Source organism: Pseudonaja textilis, chromosome 5 (assembly GCF_049901715.1).
Source record: "Pseudonaja textilis isolate UNSWEBS1 chromosome 5, rPseTex1.2, whole genome shotgun sequence".
Taxonomy (NCBI): Eukaryota; Metazoa; Chordata; class Lepidosauria; order Squamata; family Elapidae; genus Pseudonaja; species Pseudonaja textilis.
Window position 1 is genome coordinate 73,092,127 of NC_141994.1, and position 21,698 is coordinate 73,113,824.

Genomic DNA, 21,698 nt, shown 5'->3' on the forward strand with positions numbered 1-21,698 from the left:
CTCATTTTCTGAATGGGTGGGAGTCTGTTTTCTACATGGAAGTGTGGTGGTGGCATCTTGTGTGGCTCTCATGGGTGTGGGTCTGGTGTCATTCTTCATGTTAGGTACTCGTCTGTTCATGAGGGCGGGTTTCCAAATGGCTGGAAGGCGGGAGGTGTCATCTCGTTTATTCATGCTTTTCTCCTTTTGGGGAAATATAATATTCTGCCTCTTTTAATAGCCCCCAAAATATTTCATTCTCTAGGAGGGGGCGGCTTCCCACAGCTGCAAGAGGAAATTGTTCGTTATAGAGAAGTGGGTCAGAGTAGTAAGCAAAGCGCATGATTAATAGAAGATTACATATTAATTATTTTATCTACTAATTATAATACACATGTGATGCAAGGGTGGGATTCAAATTTTTTAACAACCGGTTCTGTGGGCGTGGCTTAGTTCGGTGGGCGTGACTTGGTGGTCATGTGACTGGGTGGATGTGGCTTGGTGGTCATGTGACTGGATGGGTGTGGCCAACTCAACATCACTCACATCGAGGCACGCATCTCCTCGCCTGGCCTCTCATGACTGTGGGGATGCTGCAACAGTCGTAAGTGTGAAAAATGGTCATAAGTCACTTATGCCATTGTAACTTTGAATGGTCACTCCATATAAGCAAAGTACCAGCAAAGGAGGGAAAAATACTCCAAAGAAGTTCCTGAGACAGGAAGTCTAGTCCTGCCAAGAATGTAATAAGGGTTAATGGAGAGGCAGTTTCTGTAAGCAACACCAGAATGTTTCCTTCCTGCCTTCCTTACAGGATTAGGCCAGTAATTTCCTCTAACAACCACTTCTAGCGAATAGGTAGGAACTGGTAGAATCCCACCCCTGATGTGATATATGATTTAGTATGTTTGGGGAGGATCTCAGCAAAATTTTAGGAGGCAGGGGTTGGTGGGAAAAGGTGTAACCTCATAGTACCTAAACTGCATGTCAGCAACTGGCGGCTCTGGAGCCACATGTGACTCTTTGGGCCCTCTGCAGCGGTTCCCTGTTGGGTGATTCCACCACTGGCTGGCCCCGCCCATTGGCCTCCCCTCCCAGTAACTTCTCGCCTGGCTTTAGAAGGTAAAACACAAAAAGAAGAAATGAGAGGGACGGAGAGAGAGGGAGAGGGAGAAGGAGGGAGAGAGAGAGACCTATTTCCCATAGAAAACACCGGGAGCCACAAAACCTGGGTAGGCGTGGCGAGGGCGTGTCATGTGACTGGGTGGGAATGATCTTGAGTTGGCGACGCCCATCCAGGTTTTGAGTCTCCTGGTGTTTTCTTTTCTGTGGGAAACGGGTCCAAATGGCTCTTTTGAGTGTTTCAGGCCCCTGACCTCAGCCAATGGGGAATGAGGAGGGATATGGTGGCCAGGATGCCCGGCAGGACAGGAGTGTACAGGTAGTCCTTGACTTACAATAGTTCACTTAGTGACCGTTCAAGGTGTTGGAAGAAATATCTTTCTGGGTTCAGTTCCAAGTGGGAAAAAGACATTGGAAACATGGAGGCTGTTTGGAAGGTTTAATGGTGGACAGGTGGACCATGTGGCCTGGAGCCCCAGAGTAAAAAGGAAGGATGATCACATGCTCTAAGGTGAAGGAGAAGGAAGGATTGATATGTCGAGAGTCCCTGGGTTTTATAACCTTTGGATCGGAGCTTGTATTCTGATCGGTTGTCAGACTCCTGTGGGGCCAAGCAGGGGCAACTTTGTAGGCTGTCCTGAGTTCCAGGCTTGGTTGAGCCTTGCTGGATGATGATGATGCACTGAACAGGGTTTTTGGCAATTGCTGTAGCTTTACCTGGAGATCTTTGTTATGTAAAGTATTCTGACCCAGGCCTTAATGGCCCACCCATTCACAAAGGTAGGGGTGAGTTTCTGCTTCTGAGTTGAGTTTCTGCTCTTGAGTTTCTACTCTTTTTGGAGGAAATATTCCGCCTTTTTAATATTTCCTAGGATATTTCAATTTTCTAGGAGAGGGGTGGGTGCTAACTTCCTACAGAGGTTACAACAGCTCCCGGAACAAGCTGACTTGTGATCGTTTTTCACACTCGCAACCATCTCTCCATGAGCAGAATTCGTCTGCTTGGCCACTGGCTCGTATTTATGACAGTCGCAGTGTCCCTGGAGTTCGCACGATCCCCTTTTGCGACTTTCTGGACCAGCAAAGGTCAATGGGGAAAGCCGGATTCGCTTAACAACCGGGTGACTTAACGACTGCAGTGATTTGCTTCACAAGTGTGACGAGAAAGGCGGTAAAATGGGGCAAAACTCCCTTAACAAACCTCTCACTCAGCAACGGCAATTTTGGGGCTCCATCGTGGCCGTAAGTCGAGGACCTCAGCATCTGGAGGGTGCCAGGTTGACTAATGCTGGGCTGCAATTCACTCCCCCATTCCACCCCACCCCCCCCCAAAGCAATTCAATAATTTTGCACCAAAATCAGGATATAGCAAATGATTCCGCCTGGATGTCAATCCTTTCCAGCTCTACCCTGCAAAATCTCATTTGTCATTAATTAGTTTTTTTTTTAAATTAAACCCGGTTGCTTGGATTTAACTTTGATCTCAACCTAATTTGCAAACAAGCCATCAGCCCTTCTTGCACACGCACAGCAACTTGCTTCCCCCCCCTCCCTCCTGCCCTTTGGCCACGAGCAACCTAACCTGCTGACGACTCGGCCAGCGAAACCCGCCCTCTGGGCCTGGTGCCGCTCCGAGAGGGGTGTCTGTATTGACCTATCGCAGAGCTCTCTCCCTATGGTTCCTTTTTCAAGCGGAAGAATTGCCAGAGGCGGACCAATGAGACGTCGTCCGTAGTTGATGACGTAACGCAGGAAACACTATAAAGGTGCAGGAACCAGCCCTAAATATGGAGTCTCTTCCGGTTCTGGACCGTGCCTTGATAATGCAGGTTACCCCAGTAAAGATATTCCCCAGTTAATTTCCAGATATTTTTGGCTAAAGAACAGCATTTGTCTCAACGAGAAAACTCTGGTGTTCTCTTCCCTTTTTGGATAAAAAAGGACGCACAAAGCTGAGCTGAATTTGTTTGTGCCAGTGTGTGTGTATTTATATTTCCTATTTATTTATATAAAATATAGTTTATAAAAATATATTTTTAAATTTATTTTTATTTCATTTTTGAAATATTTTAAACCTTATAAAAATGCCATATGTTTATATGTATTATAAATATATGAAATATGTTTACATATATATATATACACACACATACATGTAAATTATATATTGTATGAAATATTTCATTATATATTATATCTTTATATATATAAAATATATTTTACCAAAATACATTTCATATCTCTAAACTGCCCATCTCCCTCAAATGGGCTTTATAGATGCAAATTATATATTATATATAATATATTGCACAAATATTTCATATTTACATATTCAGATATTGCATATATGAAATATATATTATAAAAAGACACATTTTGTGTGTGTGTATATATATATATATATATTTAAATTATACATGGTATAAAATATTTGATTTTTATATATAAATATATGTTTTACCAAAATATATTTCTTATTTCTAGACCGCCCATCTCCCTCAAATGGGCTTTAGGTCCTTCCCTCTGGAGCTCTGGACCTGCGATGGAGGAAGGAAAAACCGCCAATCTCTTTCCTCGGCTAATACGGGAAGGGAAGTTTACCTTTCTCCAAGAAGAGATTGAAAAAATTCCTGACCTGGACAGAGATGTGAGACAGAAGCACTGGGAAAAGTCGCAAGACACCCTTCTCCACTTCGCAGCCAGGCACGGCCAACTAGATATCTTGCGTTACCTCACTGAGACCGTGGGAATGAACATTGAACTGGTGAACAGGGACTACAAGCGTCCCCTCCACGAGGCTGCCTCCATGGGCCACCGGGATTGCCTCTTATACCTTCTGGAACGGAGAGCGGCAGTAGATTGCTTAAAAAAAGCAGACTGGTACGGTGGGTTGGCTCTGAAGGGTTTATCTCGGATTGAATGGGAGACCACCAGGAGTTCACATGAGCCCTGCTGGCCTTTCGCGTGGTTCTTCTTTCTTTTTTTATAATGCATTTTTTTTCTTTCTTTTACAAACATATCATTGTGTGAACAGTGTGGTTACAGGGTATTTGACATTTTAGAACAAACGTGACAATGATTTCATATTAAAACTGTTAACTTAATGTTAATACAAATTATTTTTCCTGATTATTCCAAATTCCCATGTTATTTTTATGACAGTCTCTATATTCTTAACATCTCTTCTTTTATTATAATTATATATTACTGGTCATATTTGCAGTATTTCACAAATTATGTAATTTTTATAACCATTCATAAGTTCATATTCATTTATATTTTCTCTTATTTATCCCCTTTTTGATTCTTAGCTGTGCCACTAGCATGTTTGAAACAAAGTCCCCTTCTGATCTCGTTTTAGTACAAACAAAATAATATCCATCCTACTTACGTTTAGCAAATTATTCTAGCAATAATATAATCACATTTAACTAATAGCATATTTCATTGCTATTTTTGTTTATCAGATTCCACATGTCATTTCTTTTCCTACAGTACAATACTAATTTCTGTATTTTTTATCATTAGCAATTTATACATCTTTAACCATCATCCTATAATAACATATTAATTTCATATTTATTACAATTACCAGCCTTTCACCTGGTTCTAAGAGGCAGGATATGGGGCTGGGCCCATGCATTGCCTGTGTTAATTCTAACCAATGGGATAGTTTTTAATTCCAGTTGTGGTTTTGTTCCTTTGGTTCTATTTTTCTGTTTTTATATTTTACTTTATATTATGGGGGCGAAGGTTCGTTCTCCAAGTTTTCTGAATGTTTCATTACCAGGCTAGGTAACAACTTCAGTGGAGTTTAGGGGATGCATCAGTGTTCTGTTTATAAGGGCTTCAGGTGTGGGTGTTTATATTATATTATAATTTACTTTAGCTGCCTAGAGTCATGAACTTGAGATAGGGGGCCATGTACAGTGAACTAATAAATAAAATAAAATCTTGGGTTTGTAGATGAAGATGTGGTAGATATTAATCTAAAGGTAGGAATGCAGTGGCTCAGTGGTGAAGACGCTGAGCTTGTTGATCAGAAAGTGAGCTCCAGTTACTTGTCCCAGCTTTCTGCCATCCTAGCAGTTCAAAAGCATGTAAAAATGCAAAAATAGAAAAATAAGAATCCCTTTGGTGGGAAGAGAACAGTGTTCCGTGCACCTTTGGTGTTTAGTCATGCCGGTCACATGACCATGGAGACGTCTTCGGACAGCGGTGGCTCTTCTTCAGCTTTTTAATGGAGATGAGCACCGCCCCTTAAAATCGGAAACGACCAGCACATATCTACAAGGGGAACCTTTACCTTTACTCCTTGACTTATAACTACGATTGGGATCTTTCTGTTGCTGGTGGTTGTTCAGTGAGTCACACCTGATTTTATCCCCTTTTGGGGCGCACAGTTGTTAAGCAAATCCGGCATGAACCTGCCAAAGGCTTATCGCACCACTTAAGGGGGAATCAGATGGGAAGACCAAGCTTCTCAGTTGAGGTTCCTCAATCTCTCAAAGAGATTTCTGGCTGGTCCCAAGGAGGCCAGACATCATAGAGAATACAAGCATTGGAAGGGACCTTGGAGGTCTTTTATCCAACCTTAAGCAAGAGATCCTATCTCATTTGAGACAAAATGGTTGTCCAGTCTCTTCTTAAAAGCCTCCACTGATGAAGCACCAACCACTTCTGGTGGCAAGCAGTTCCACTGGTTAATTGTCTTCACTGTTAGGAAGTTTCTCCTAAATTCCAGGTTGCTTCTCTCCTTGATTGGTTTCCGCCTGTTGCTTCTTGTCCTGCCCTCAGGTGCTTTGCAGAATAGCTTCACTCCCTGTTCTTTGGGGCAGCCCCTGAGATATTGGACAAGTGCTATCATGTCACCCCTCGTTCTTTTCACTAGACTAGACATACACAATTCCTGCAATCCTTCTTTGTATCTTTTAGCCCCCTAATCACCTTTGTTGCTCTTCTCTGCACTCTTTCCAACGGCTTTTTGATAGCGTGGTGACCAAAACTGGATGCAGTGTGGCCTTACCAAGGCCTTATAAAGCGGTAGTATCGCTTTTCGTGATCTCGATTCTATCCTTCCGTTAATGCAGCCAAGGATTTCGTTGGCTTTTGGGGCAGCTGCTGCACACCGCTGGCTCCTATTTAAGGGATTGTTCACCAGCACTCCCAAGATCCCTCTCACACTTACCACAACAGAGCAAAATTTCCACCTAGTTGGTACCTGTACCGCTGGTTTTTCTTGCCTCGGTGTAAAACCTTTTTTTTAATAAAATATTTTTTATTAAGCAATTTTTCTTATATACAACATCATTTCCATCCATTACAACGCTTTCCTGACGGTATACATACTTTTACGTAAATCTTAACTATCTATACACTTGTCTATATTGCTTAATCTATCTTTGTCCGCTATAACTTTTACCTTATTATCTTATTGTCGTCTTCTCTATTCAACTCTTACGTATTATTTAGCCAAACATACAGTACATTCCACGTCACGTAATAATCCGTTTCCTCTCTCTCCTTTATCTCCATGGTCAACTTATCCATCTCGGCACACTCTAGTATTTTTCTTATCACATTTTCCTCTGGTGGCATACTATCATTTTTCCAATTCTGTGCGTAAGTTATTCTTGCTGCCGTTAATAGATGTAGCATTAGATACTCTGCTTTCTTATCATATTTTTCCATTATTATACCTAATAGAACTGTCTTAATTCAATTTGCTGTTTAATTATTTCTTCTATCCATTTTTTTGTCCTCATCCAATATTTTCTCGCTACAGGGCATGTCCACCGCGCATTGTAATATGTTCCTCGCAGTGGTGGGATTCACTTTTTTTTTTTACTACCGGTTCTGTGGGTGGTGGTTTGGTGGGCATGGTAGGAGAAGGATACTGTAAAATCTCCAGTCAAGAGGTGGGATTTGCCGGTTCTCCGAACTACTGAAAATTTCTACCACCGGTTCTCCAGAACCTTTCAGAACCTGCTGAATATCACACCTGGTTCTTTGGTTTTTGTTTGCATTTCCCACATTCAGGCTGATCTGTTTGGGAACGTTTTTGCTAATCTAGCAGGTGGTAGGTGCCATCGGTCGAACACTTTTCTCTATATGATGCCTTTCTTTTTTTTTCTACTCTGAATTTCATTTTCTTAGATAGAGCCCAGTGTTCAAGTCTATGGAGATCCGTCTGGGAGATGTTCTTCTGATATGTCTGGATGACCTCCTAGAAGGTTGATTATTCTCCCTCCGCTCCGTTTCCTAGGACTCCTCTCATGATGGCTTGTACGAGGAGAAACCTGGAGATCATCCGAGATCTTATCCAACACGGAGCCAACCCGCGGCTGAAGAACAAGGACGGCTGGAATTGCTTCCACATTGCCAGTCGCCAAGGAGATCCCCGGGTCGTTCAATATTTGCTGGATGCTTCACCAGATATTTGGGAGACGGAAAGCCGGATCAGAAGGACGCCTCTCCACACAGCAGGTTGCATCGCATGCACCCCCTCTTAAGAGGGTTGAGTTGCTATTATGCTAATACAATAAAAGAAATTATAAGACTTGAAATATTAAAAGCGGGGAGAGATGGAAGATAGAATTAGAACACCTATTAATGTAAGTTCTTGGTGGCACAGTGGTTAGAGTGCAGTACTGCAAGCTACTTCTGCCTGCCTGCCACCAGGCTTCAGGTGGACTCAGCCTTCCATCCTTCCGAGGTTGGTAAAATGAGGACCCCGATTGTTGGGGGCTGACTCTGTAAACCGCTTAGAGAGGGCTGTAAAAGCGCCATGAAGCGGCGTATAAGTCTTAAGTGCTACTGCTACTGCTATCTATATTATCAAGATATGAAATAGAGGCCGAAATTGGTAACGGGAAAAATGGCACAATTTTACTATGAATATTTTTTATGTAACATGTTAAAATTACTGTAGTATACAGACGAAAGGATTGGAAGTTGAAAGATGACTGTATTGTGTGCAATGTTATCATAATGGTGTGACCATGATTAATGTAAGGTTATCAAAATTGTCAATATTTTGGTATCAAAATGAATGACACCCAGAAACCACACTGTTCATGTATTTAATACTTATACATATTTAAAATTTAAAAAAAAACGTGCGTGTGGTGTGTGTGTGTCTGTTTCTCCGTCTCTATCTCTTTCTCTCTCCCATATATATATATATAGATACAGATATAGATAGATATAGATATAGATAGGTAGATATAGATAGATATAGATATAGAGATAATATAGATATAGATAGATATATCTATATTAGATATATATATATATATATATATATATATATATATATATATAGAGAGAGAGAGAGAGAGAGAGAGATAGATATAGAGAGACAGATGATATAGATAGATAGATATAGATAGATATAGATAGATGTATGGTATTCAGCTTTGTTGAGTATTTCACGCCATTGTAGTTGTGCTTTTAAAGCGCAACTACAATGACGTGGGAAAATACCCGAACAAAGCTGAATACCATAAATGTAAGTACCCGAAAAACTTAAGAAAACAAATATAGATAGATAGATAGATAGATAGATAGATATAGATATCGATACAGATATAGATATAAGATAGATAGATAGATAGATAGATAGATAGATAGATAGATAGATAGATAGATAGATAGATAGATAGATAGATAGATAGATAGATAGATAGATAGATAGATAGATAGATAGATAGATAGATAGATAGATAGATAGATAGATATAGAGATAGATAGATAGATAGATAGATAGATAGATAGATAGATAGAGAGATATAAGATAAAATAAGATAGGGTTGAATTGCTTCATCAGCAGTTGGTGAATAAGGCACTCTGCGAAATGGGTGCAATACCTTATTAGACAGGATTTTGCTTTGAACTTTCTTAGTGGCTATCCTGACCCCTGGGTTCAATCCATCCCCTAGGACAGTGGTGGCTAACCATTTTGGGCTCCTGTGCTGAAAAACCGCTTAGAGAGGGCTGTAAAACACTATGAAGCGGTATATAAGTCTAAGTGCTTTTGGTAAGTGCTAAAGGACCGGCACAAAGGAAGCTGCTGCCAGTTTTCAAAGCTAGCCATGTTTTCTTCTCTCTTCTGTTCTTCAGCGATGCATGGACACCTGGAGGTCGTGAAAATCCTCCTTGAAAGGTGAGCTGAGTTTTGTTCCTCCTGGCTTACAGATAGTCCTCGATTTTACGACCACAGTGGAGCCCCACATTTCTGCTCCCAACAAGACGGTCCTTAAGTAAGTTTGGCTTAAGTAAATTACTGGAGCTTTAGTAAATTACTGGAGTTGTTAAGTGAGAAACCCGGTTGTTAAGTGAATCTGGCTTCTTCGTTGACTTTGCTCACCGGAAGGTCACAAAAGGGGATCACATGACACACACCCCCGGGACAATGAGACCGTCATAAATACAAGTCAGTGGCCAAGCGTCCAGATTTTGATCATCTGACTGTGGGGATGTTGCAACGGTCGTAAGTTCGAAAACCAATTGCTTTTTACAGCTCTGTTGTAACTTCAAAGGGTCACTAAATGAACTGTTGTAAGTCAAGGACTACCTAGATATACCATCAAACCGTTATGGAGTCTTAGTGACCACAAACATAGACTTTCTCCAGGGGAGCCTGGCCTGAATTTGGTCCTTCAGGTCTTCTACAGGTGTCTTCATTGCATGGTATTTGGTCATTCAATGTAGAGGAAAGTAAAGTCCTACACTTAGGCAAGAAAAACCTAAAGGACACATACAGACTGGGTGAAACCAGGCTCAATAGCAGTAACTGGGAGAGGGATCTTGGAGTCTTAGTGGACAACCAGCTAAATAGGAGCCAGCCGTGTGCAGCTGCTGCCAAAAAAAGCCAATGCAATCCTAAGTTCTATTAACAGAGGGATACAATTGAGATCCAAGGAGGTACTAATACCACTCTATAAAGCCTTAGTAAGACCACACCTAGAGTACTGCATCCAGTTTTGTTCACCACACTATAAAAAAGAAGTTGAGACTCTAGAAAAAGTACAGAGAAGAGCAACCAGGATGATGAGGGGACTGGAGGCTAAAACATGCGATGGACGGTTGCAGTAACTGGGCCTGGCTAGTCTAGGGAAGAGAAGGACCAGGGGAGACAGGATAGCAGTCTTCCAATAGTTGAGGGGCTGACACAGAGGGGAGGAAGGGGTCAGGCTATTCTCCAAGGCACCTGAAGGCTAGACAAGGAATAATGGATGGAAACTGAACAAGGAGAGATTCAACCTGGAAATAAGGAGGAATTTTCCGACAGGGAGAACAATCAACCCGTGGAATAGAACTTGCCCTCGAAAGTTCTGGGAGCTTCATCACTGGAAGCTTTCAAGAAGAGACTGGACTGTCATCTGTCAGAAATGGTGCAGGGTCTCCTGCTTGGGCAGGGGGTTGGACTAGATGACCTACAAGGTCCCTTCCAACTCTGTTAATCTCTTAAATCTTCTTTTCCCATTGATTAATTGATCGATTATTACAGTTTGCAGTTCAGTTTCGTATGGTACCACTTAAGGCAGCATGCGTGACTCCTCCCTGCCCCCACCGCTTGCTATTTGTCCCAGCACAACAATCCTGTAAGGTGGGATGGGCTGAGCGACTGGTCCAAAATCCTCCAGCCAACTTCTGTGACTACAGGAGGACTTGAACTCGCCGTCGCCTGGACTCTGATCCAGCACCTTCACTGCTTTTCCCAGCCGGCTCTTGACTCCGCTTTGGGCTTCACCCTCTTTTCTGCTGTTTGTACCAAGGTGCCACTACGTGCCGGACAGTCAGGACCACTGTGGAGTCACCCCGTTTATGGATGCTATACAAAACGGCCACTTGGACATCGCCAGAGTGCTTCTAGAGAAACATCAGGTGCGTTTTTCCTTCCACCTGGTCCGACAGGTGTATCGGGAAGATTTATCCCCGATAAAGTTAGGAGTACAGGTCGTTCTTCACTTTCCACTCAGTGGCCATTCTACGTTACGACGGCATTGGAATAAGGGACTTACGTCTCTCTCTTTTTTTTCCCCCACACTTAAGGAGCGTTGCAGCGAGCATCCCTTGGCAACTGACTCATATTTACGCCGGTTGCAATAAGGGGGTGGACCGCTGGGGCTTCGCAGGGGTCCGGGAGAGGCCCTAGCTAAGATTCTGTGCAGTTCAGTGAACCTCCAAATCCCACTCTTGGCTGGCCCCGCCCACCTTGACCCTCCCAGGATTCCCCATGTGGCCCGTTTTGGATGCAGGGAAGTGCAGGGCACCCGCGGAGGCTTGGGGAGGGTGAAAAACGGGCCTCCTGGAAGGCCGGAAATGGGCCTGTTTCCGGCTTCCAGAGAGCCTCCGGAGCCCAAGGAGGCCGTTTTCGCCCTCCCAGCGGCTTGAGGAAAGCCTCAGGAGCCCGAGCAGGGCAACACCCCCGCTGTGACGCAGGAGGCCAGCTAGGCCACACCCACCATGGCCACGCCCACCCAGCAACCAGGCAGAGAACCCTTGGCTAAAATTTTTGAAGCCCACCCCTGGTTGCAATGTCCTAGGGCATCCAGAAGGCAATGCGTGCCTCCCCACGCCTCCTAAGCATGTGTGCGCAATCCCACCCATTCCCCTGCCGTCCCCTTACCTGCACTATGCCCCACAGCTGATTTTGGGCAGGGTTGAGGCCTTTTTCGGCCTCCCAGAGGCTTGAGGAAGGCTTCTGCAGGCTTTTCAGGATGAAAACTAGGCCCATTTCGTCATTTCCAGTATTTCTGGAAAAACAGGAAGTGACGTAACGGGCCTAGTTTTCGGCCTGCAGAAGCCTGCAGAAGCCTTCCTGAAGCCTCCGGGAGGCCGAAAAAGCCCTCAAACCTGCCGAAAATCAGCTGTGAGGCGCGGGCATGCCCAGTGAGGTAAGTTGGCCTGCAGCTCGCATGCCGGCATCAATGGCTCTGCGTGCCACCTCAGGCATGCGTGCCATTAGGTTCGCCGTCACGGTCCTTGGGTTACGTGAACCCCTTTTGTGACCTGTTTTATGGACAAAGTCCATAGTTGTCCCAAAGGGGCTTTTTCACAAGGCAACTGGACTTTGTTTTCCTTGAAGACGTTTCGCTTCTCACTGAAAAAGCTTCTTCAGTTCTGATTGAATGTGGAGGATTTCTATTCCTTGCATTGGTCTGGTCGTTAGTACTCTTTTCTGAGAGTCGTTGAGGCCACTTGGAGGTTGGAGGGCAGAGATAAACCTCCAAGTGGCCTCGATGATTCTCAGAAAGAGTACTAACAACCAGATGACTGCAAGGAATATAAATCCTTCCGTCCTCTCCATTTGGTCAGAACTGAAGAAGCTTCTTGGATGAGAAGTGAACCGTCTTCAGGGAAAAATGAAGTCCTTGTGAAAAAAATATGAATTTTTTGTGAAAAAAAATATGAATTTAAATATGAACAACTTGGCAAGTATCTGAATTTTAATCAGGAAGAGTGTGAAAAAAGTCCCTTTTTAAAGTTCCATTGTTAACTTTGACCGGTCACTAAATGAATGGCTGTAAATTGAGGACTACCTGTATTCTGTTCTGAGATTTCTGAGGCATCCTTTCTCTCCTCCTTGGGCTTCATTTTGGGGTTATAACCCCCAAATATTCGCGTTCTGCTTTCTGTTCCCCAACCTGCAGGCTGATTACAAAATCAGAGATGCTCTTGGGAATCAGCCGTTGCACCGAGCTGCGATCACGGGACAGGACGATGGGCTTCGGTTCCTTGTGTCTGATCTTGGGGTTGAGGTCGACGAAGGCGCCACTGACCTCGGTCTCACTGCCCTGCATTACGCGGCAAAGGTACCTGCCCTTTTTCATTGAGATTTGAGGTGGCTTTATTTTATCGGTTTCCTTCATTTTTCTCCTGCCTTTATTATTTTTACAAATAACCCAACACATTTTCCTCCTCTTTTTCCCAAAACAACAACCTTGTGAGGTAGGTTGGGCTGGGAGAGAATGACTGGCCCAAAGTCATCCAGCTGGTTTGCATGTCTAAGGAGGGGTAGAGCTTCCCGTCTCCTGGTGATTGGCTTAAAGTCCCCTAGTTGACTTTCAGGTCTAAGGTGGAACTAGAACTCTCCATCTCCTGGTGATTGGCCCAAAGTCCCCTAGTTGACTTTCAGGTCTAAGGTGGAACTAGAACTCTCCGTCTCCTGGTGATTGGCCAAAGTCCCCTAGTTGACTTTCAGGTCTAAGGTGGAACTAGAACTCTCGGTCTCCTGATGATTGGCCCAAAGTCCCCTAGTTGACTTTCATGCCCAAGGCAGAACTAGAACTCTCCATCTCCTGGTGATTGGCTCAAAGTCCCCTAGTTGACTTTCATGCCCAAGGCAGAACTAGAACTCTCCGTCTCCTGGTGATTGGCTCAAAGTCCCCTAGTTGACTTTCAGGTCTAAGGTGGAACTAGAACTCTCCGTCTCCTGGTGATTGGCCCAAAGTCCCCTAGTTGACTTTCAGGTCTAAGGTGGAACTAGAATTCTCCGTCTCCTGGTGATTGGCTTAAAGTCCCCTAGTTGACTTTCAGGTCTAAGGTTGAACTAGAACTCTCGGTCTCCTGGTGATTGGCTCAAAGTCCCTAGTTGACTTTCAGGTCTAAGGTGGAACTAGAACTCTCCATCTCCTGGTGATTGGCCCAAAGTCCCCTAGTTGACTTTCAGGTCTAAGGTGGAACTAAAACTCTCCTCTCCTGGTGATTGGCCCAAAGTCAGCCTGCCAGCTTTCATGCCCAATGTGGGACTAGAACTCATCGTCTCCTGGTGATTAGTCCAAAGTCCTCTAACTGCCTTTCATGCCCAAGGTAGAACTAGAACTTACTGTCTCCTGGTGATTGGCCCAAAGTCCCCTAGTTGACTTTCAGGTCTAAGGTGGAACTAGAACTCTCGGTCTCCTGGTGATTGGCTCAAAGTCCCCTAGTTGACTTTCAGGTCTAAGGTGGAACTAGAACTCTCCATCTCCTGGTGATTGGCCCAAAGTCCCCTAGTTGACTTTCAGGTCTAAGGTGGAACTAGAACTCTCCATCTCCTGGTGATTGGCTCAAAGCCCCCTAGTTGACTTTCAGGTTTAAAGTGGAACTAAAACTCTCCCTCTCCTGGTGATTGGCCCAAAGTCAGCCTGCCAGCTTTCATGCCCAATGTGGGACTAGAACTCATCGTCTCCTGGTGATTAGTCCAAAGTCCTCTAACTGCCTTTCATGCCCAAGGTAGAACTATAACTTACCGTCTCCTGGTGATTGGCCCAAAGTCCTCTAACTGCCTTTTATGCCCAAGGTGGAACTAGAACTCTCCATCTCCTGGTGATTGGCCCAAAGTCATCCAGCTGGTTTTCATGCCCAAGGCAGAACTAGAACTCACCGTCTCCTGGTGATTGGCTCCAAGTCCCCCAACTACTTTTCACGCCTAAGGTGGGACTAGAACTCACCGTCTCTTAGTGATTGGCTCTAACTCACCCAGCTGGCTTTCATGCTTAAGGTGGAACTAGAACTCACCATCTCCTAGTGATTGGCCCAAAGCCATCCAGCTGGCTTTCGTGCCTTAAGTGTGACTAGACTAGCCTCCTTTTTTCTAGCCTGTTACCTTCACCACCAGGCCAAAGCAACTCTCAGTTATTTGTGGTATTTAAGCTAAATACCATACCGACTCAGTGTAATCGCAAAATAATTAAATATTATGTCCGACTACAGATTTGCAAAATACTGGACTTCTTTTGACTTTTAAAACACTTCTTACTAATGAGGAAGGAAGAGGAGGAACATCTGAGCACTTCGCTCTCTGGTCTGTGACCTTCTCCTGGCTTTTTCTTCCTCTTCATCCCATCCCATCGTCCCCAGCCATTGCTTTTCTCCTGCAATTATTCCTGGGCACTTCTGCTTTTTGGCTGAACAAACAGCAATAGCCCTTAGACTTATATGCCGCCTTACAGTGCTTTACAGCCCCTTCTAAGCAGTTTATACAGAGTCAGCCTCTTGCCCCCAACAATCGGGGTCCTCATTTTACCCACCTCAGAAGGATGGACAGTTTGAGTCAACCTTGAGCCAGTGAGGATCGAACTGCTGGCAGTGGACAGAGTTAAACTGCAATAGTGCATTCTAACCACTGCACCATTGGGATCCTTCCTTCCTTCCTTCCTCCCTCCCTCCTTCCTTCCTTCCTTCCTTCCTTCCTTCCTTCCTTCCTTCCTTCCTTCCCTCCCTCCCTCCCTTCCTTCCTTCCCCTTCCTTCCTTCCTCCCTCCTTCCTCCCTCTTTCCTTTCTTTCTTCCTTCCTTCCTCCCCTTCCTCGCTCTTTCTTTCCTTCCTTCCTCCCTCCCTCCCCTTCCTCTCCTCTTTCCTTCCTTCCTCCCTCCCTCCCTTCCTCCCTCTCTTCTTTCTTCCTTCCTCCCTTCCTTTCTTCCTTCCTTCCTTCCTTCCTTCCTTCCTCCCTCCCTCCCTCCCTCCCTTCCTCGCTGTTTACTTCCTTCCTTCCTTCCTTCCTTCCTTCCTTCCTTCCTTCCTTCCTTCCTTCCTTCCTTCCTTCCTTCCTTCTTCCTTCCCTTTCTTCCTTCCTCAACACTTACCAATAGCCCTTAGCAATATACCACTTCATAGTGTTTTCCAGCTCTCTCTAAGCCCTCTCTATACAGAATCAGCCTCCTGCCCCCAACAATCGGGGTCCTCATTTTACCCACCTCGGAAGGATGGAAGGCTGAGTCAATCTTGAGCTGGTCCGGATCGAACTCCTGGCAGTGGGCAGACTCAGCCTGCAATACTGCATTCTAACCCTTGCACCATCACGACAAATGCAGTCTTGATGATACAGGTCCCTTCATTTGTGTGAGGGCAGTCCTGGCAAAGGATTCTGGGAGTTGAAGTCCAGCCCCACTTTGGAAAGAGCGCAGAGAAGAGCCAACGAAGGGGATCAGGGGACTGGAGGCTAAAACATACGAAGAACGGTTGCAGGAACTGGGCATGTCTAGTCGAATGAAAAGAAGGACATGGGGTGACATGATAGCAGCCTTCCAATAGCTCAGGGGCTGCCCCAAAGAAGAGGGAGTCAAGCTATTCCCCAAAGCACCAGAAACAACGGATGGAAGCTAATCAAGGTTAGAAGAATTACTCCGTGGAACAGCATGCCACCAGAAGTTGTGGATGCTTCACCACTGGAGGTTTTTAAATAGAGACTGGACAGCAATTTGTCTGAAATGGTATATAGAGTCATGATGGCGAACCTATGGCACACATGCCACAGGTGGCACCCAGAGCCGTGTGAGCACGCGAGCCCTAGCCAAACTTAGCTGCACTGCACATGCGCGTGACTCCCAGCTGGTTTTCGGCCCATTTGGGGCCGTTTTTGCCCTGGGAAGCCTCTGCCGCCTCGGGAGGCTGAAAAATGGGCCTTCCAGAAATATCGGAAGTGCTGAAATGGGCCTGTTTTCAGCTTCCTGAGGCTCCAGAGGCTTCCCTTGAGCCTCCAGGAGGGCAAAAACGGCCTCAAATGGGCCAAAAATCAGCTGGGAGGCGTGTGCATGCGCAGTGCAGGTAAGGGGGTGTGGTGTTGCGTGCGCACGTGCGAGGGGGCGCATTGCATTGGTGCTGGCATGTGCGCTTGCGTGCTATCTCGCGCACTGTTGGCACACCACAACAAAAGGTTCGCCATCACTGGTATAGGGTCTCTTGCCTGAGCAGGGGTTGGACTAGAAGACCTCCAAGGTCCCTTCCAACTCTGTTATTCTATCTTTTGCTCCTGAGCTGAGGGTAGAGGAGAAATTCAATAGATGAATGATACGTAAAGGTTGCAAACTATTGGCTGGTGGATTAACCTGTCAGGTAAGCCTCGTGGATTGCAATGAAATGTATAAACCACAATTCAAGGAGGTCAAACCTGGGTTTTTTGTGTGTGTGTGTTTTTGTTCTGCCATACAGGAAGGGCACGAGGGCACGATCCGATGCCTACTTTCCTTGGGGGCTTCCTTGCACGCGAAAGATAAGAAGCACCGAACTGGTAAGGTTGCCCACTATGTCCCCACAGAACCCCACAGGTCGTGCAACATCAAGGATCAAACTCCTGGTGATTGGCCCAAAGTCACCGAACTGACTTTCACACCTAAGGCAGGGCTAGAACTTACTATCTTCTGGTGATTGGCTCAATGTCACCTAGCTGGCTTTCAGCACTAAGGCAGGACTAGAACTCACTGTCTCCTGGTGATTGGCCCGAAGTCACCTATCCAACTTTTCTGCCTAAGGCAGGACTAGAACTCACCATCTCCTAATGATTGGCCCAATGTCACCTAGCCATCTTTTCTGCCTAAGGCAGAACTAGAACTCACCATCTCCTGGTGATTGGTCCAAAGTCACCCAGCTGGCTTTCATATCTAAGGTGGAATTAGAACTCACTATCTCCTGGTGATTGGCCCAAAGTCACCGAACTGACGTTCACACCTAAGGCAGGGCTAGAACTTACTATCTTCTGGTGATTGGCTCAATGTCACCTAGCTGGCTTTCAGCACTAAGGCAGGACTAGAACTCACCGTCTCCTGGTGATTGGCCCGAAGTCACCTATCCATCTTTTCTGCCTAAGGCAGGACTAGAACTCACCATCTCCTGGTGATTGGTCCAAAGTCACCCAGCTGGCTTTCATATCTAAGGTGGGACTAGAACTCACCACACCTGGTTTCTCGCCTGATTCCTTCACCATTAGATCAAACCGGCCTAATTTGCCTTGGAAGACACATCGGGCCTTTTAAGTGGAAAAGGAAGGTTCATACTATATTACTAAAGATTATTTGATTGCTGTTTGTATAAGGGCGTGAGAGGTAAGTACCTTGGTCCACATATTAAATGTACGACCCTGTGTGAGGCCCATATTAAAACAACATATACCTCATGTATGGCCAGAATCAGAAAACTACAATTTAATACAGCACAATTTCTGACTAAAATGGTCCGACTGAGATAAGCATATGTGGGCCTGATTGGGTTTAGATTGCAGGAGATCATAAAATAAAGATAATGTTATGTCTTTTTCTTCTAATTTACATATTTATGTATTCAATTATTGTATTTTACCCTATAAGGATTGTGTTTTACGCTACCCTCATTTTAAATGGTTTGTTGAGAATTTTATTGGTAATACGTGTTTGAACCTGTGCGTTGATATGGCCTATAGCAGTGGTGGAGAACCAGAGTGCTGGAAAATGAAAGACCAGCTGGCTGGTGCACGCATGCCTGTTTTGGGGGTGTTTGGGGGCCTTTTTGGGGTCATTTTCAGGGGGTTTTTCAGGCCAAAAACAGCCTTAAAATGGCCTGAAAAGGGCCTGAAAATGCCCCCAAAATAGCCTGGAAAAAGGTCTGAGAAAGATCTGCAAATGGCAACAAAATACCAGCTTGAAAAGAGGCCTAAAACAGCCTGAAAATGGCCTGAAACCATCCCGAAAAATGGTCTGAAAAAGGCCTGAAAACAGCTGAAAAACACTCTGAAAATGGCCCGAAAAACAGGCTGGTTTTGGGCTGATTTTTCAGGCCATTTTCCAGCGCCTGCGAAGACCATCTGGCCAGCGCACCAGAAGCCAAAACAGCAGCTGCCGAGGGCGTGCGTGCCATAGGTTTGCCATCACAAGCCGATAGGCTAATCAATAATCAATCAATATAAAAAATAAACATTGTATCAATGAAGATTAAATGTTGACTTTGATAACAGCCAGCGCGACCGAAATCGCGTAGCTTTGACTTGCCGTGGGGCCACACACAACCTTCACCGATGCTCTGCTTCCTCTGCCCACACAGCGCTGCACATGGCTTCTGCGCGACAACACACACCCTGTGTGCATTTCCTCCTGCAGGCAGGATTAAAGGATTCTCCAGACGATGCCTGGACGTATGCCAGGCAGCTGGCAAAGAAGACAGACCTTGTCCAACTCTTCGAAGACAACAGACTTTGTGGGAGTGAGCATTAAAAAAAAAAAAAACCGCACATCTTTCCAACTGTTTTCTGGTATGATTTGCGAGCAAAAGCTTTCTGGAGACTCTTTCCCAAAAGGCTGCAGGGGGAGGAGTCTGTCAGTTGATAGGGGAATTCTGGGAGTTGAAGTCCACACATTTGAAAGGTTCTGAGGTGGAGATTCACCGGCCCAGCCGGTATGGCGTACTGTGTGGGAATTCATGCTTTATTCAGCCCTCCATATTAATAAGTCCTGCACAGCATAAATTTTGATCGCAGAACCATGAGGATTGTCAGGGTTCCGCCAGATGCCCTAATTCAATGGTCGCTAACCTTTTCGGGCCTTATAAAATAGAAATAGGATGGGATGGGATGGGATAGGATAGGATAGAATAGAATAGAATAGAATAGAATACTTTTATTGTCATTGCATTCCACGAATACAATGAAATTTGAAAACTACTCCAGCACAGTGCCCCAAATGCCACATCACAACCATACTACAGAGTATTTAACAATATTAATAATATTAATAATACTAATATTAATAATTAATAATAATAATAATATTGAGAAGAGAGAAGAAGAAGAAGAAGAAAGAAGAAGAAGAAAGAAGAAGAAGAAGAAGAAGAAGAAGAAGAAGAAGAAGAAGAAGAAGAAGAAGAAGAAGACAACTAAATCACAAATGCCCTGTTTGATTCAAGACAATTACTGCCTTGGAAAAGAAACTGTTTCTCAATCTATTAGTCCTCATTTTAAGACACCTATAACACCTCCCTGATGGTAACAGATCGAAACATGAATGTCCAGGATGAGAACTGTCTGGAGATTTTGAGTGCTCTAGAGAGGAGTCTGGTCTTCGCCATCTCTTCCAAAGAAGAAAGAGAGCAACCGTTGATTTTTTGTGCTGTGTTTATAACTCTCTGGAGCCTCTTATCCACTGCAGAGCATCCAGCATACCACACTGTTACATAGTATGCCAAAAAAATTTAGCTATGAAGAGGGCTAAGATCCAAATAACCAATCAATATTATCTGTTATGCATGCATTATTAGGGGAAGGGCAAAGTTTGAATGCGACCACCCCTTGACTATAAAAATTGCTGTAAGATTCTCATCGAGGCCCTGGGTTAGCTTTTGAGTTAGGGTCCTTATATCTTGGTACCAGAATAAAAGCATAATTTTGTACCACATCTTGTGTCTGGTGACTTATTTTGGCTTTGACACCTAGCAAGAGTTGGGGACAACAATTGCTTATTTAGTATTTATGACTATAAGTGCTGTGTCTAATGTTTTATGATGAATCTATTTTTACAATAACTATGATAATAATCTATCACTATTGTTGTACGTACACTGAGAGCTTGGGTGCCGGAGACAAATTCCTTGTGTGTCTAATCACACTTGGCCAATAAAGAATTCTATATTTCTATAAATATGGGAACATGACTGGGCTTGTGCTGGCTCTTGACCTCACAGGTTGTTGTTATGGGGAAAACAGGAATTGCTCAGAAGATTAATTGCCTTGTTTAGCATCCATGCGGAGTTACAATGGTGATGAAACAATGACCTGGCTGCCAAATCCTCATCTTTACGACTGTTGGAAGAAATATCCTTCTGGGTTCAGTTCCAAGTGGGGAAGAAAGACACTGGAAACATGGAGGCTGTTTGGAAAGATGGTTTAATGGTGGACAGAACCACCTGGCTTGGAGCTCCAAAGTGAAAAGGATGATACTCGAATACAGTTCATCAGTCTGGAATCCGCACTGTATATTGGACATTAATACAATCGAGCGAGTCCAGAAGTATTTCATGAGAAGAGTTACTACACTCCTCTGTTTGCAAGAGAATACCCTACACCACCAGGCTTGAGATTCTAGGCTTAGACAACCTTGAACTACACCGGCTAAGATTGGACTTAAGCGTAGCACACAAAATGATCTGGTACAATGTGCTACCAGTCAATGACTACTTCAGCTTTAACCGCAACAACACAAGAGCACACAACAGATACCAACTCAATGTAAACTGCTTCAAACTTGATTGCAGAAAGTACGACTTCAGCAACAGAGTGGTCAATGTCTGGAATGCACGACCTGACTCTGTTGTTACATCCTCAAACTCCCACTCCTTTAACCTCAAACTATCCATTATTGACCTCACCCCATTCCTAAGAGGTCTGTAAGGGGCGTGCATAAGCGCACCATCGTGCCTACCATCCCTGTCCTATTGTCCCCATTTATTCGTACCTATTTCCTGTATTCTTACTCATGTTTCTACTTATACCTAGTATCCTGTAAGCAATTTGACAAATAAAATTAAATAAATGATCACATGCTTCAAGATGTTGGGTGAAGGAAAAGTAGGGCTTGCTAACAATATCTTATTAGGAGACCAAAACTGGAAAATACACAGTAATGGTAAAATTGACAGTATATATCCATAATATAAGCTTAATCAAATTTATCCAAAAATGACTCCATGTATACTACTGTATACCTAATACTCTGCCTTTTTAATATATCCTAAAATATTACATTTTCCTAAGACAGGGGCGGATTTTAGCTTCCAACATGACTTTTGTAGCTCTGGAAAGCTGAAGGAAGATCAGGAAAAAAGAAGTTTCTCTTAACGACTACATTACTTAACTGCATGGCCACTTCCAATGGT

The 21,698-nt window shown here is 44.3% G+C and overlaps 1 protein-coding gene and 1 long non-coding RNA gene across 4 annotated transcripts; both read left to right on the forward strand.

Moving 5' to 3' along the window:
- The first annotated feature begins 2,860 nt into the window (after positions 1-2,860).
- ANKRD16 (ankyrin repeat domain 16) lies at positions 2,861-20,221 on the forward strand. Of its 3 annotated transcripts, none has more exons than XM_087935346.1 (8): positions 2,862-3,080; positions 3,586-3,981; positions 7,367-7,587; positions 9,223-9,265; positions 10,881-10,989; positions 12,759-12,920; positions 17,016-17,094; positions 18,876-20,221. In XM_087935346.1, the coding sequence occupies exons 2-8, from the start codon at positions 3,644-3,646 to the stop codon at positions 19,043-19,045; spliced, it is 1,122 nt and encodes a 373-aa protein (XP_087791472.1). In that variant the 5' UTR covers positions 2,862-3,080; positions 3,586-3,643; the 3' UTR covers positions 19,046-20,221. The 3 variants fall into 3 exon arrangements, with proteins under 3 accessions (XP_087791475.1, XP_087791472.1, XP_087791474.1); XM_087935348.1 differs by having other exon boundaries at positions 2,887-2,930; positions 18,876-19,434; XM_087935349.1 differs by lacking the exon at positions 17,016-17,094 and having other exon boundaries at positions 2,861-3,078; positions 18,876-19,434.
- On the forward strand, positions 12,931-14,181 carry LOC148125701 (uncharacterized). The gene is made up of 3 exons (XR_015743950.1): positions 12,931-13,356; positions 13,492-13,757; positions 13,959-14,181. It is a non-coding gene; the product is annotated as an uncharacterized LOC148125701 (long non-coding RNA).
- Positions 20,222-21,698: the final 1,477 nt, after the last annotated feature.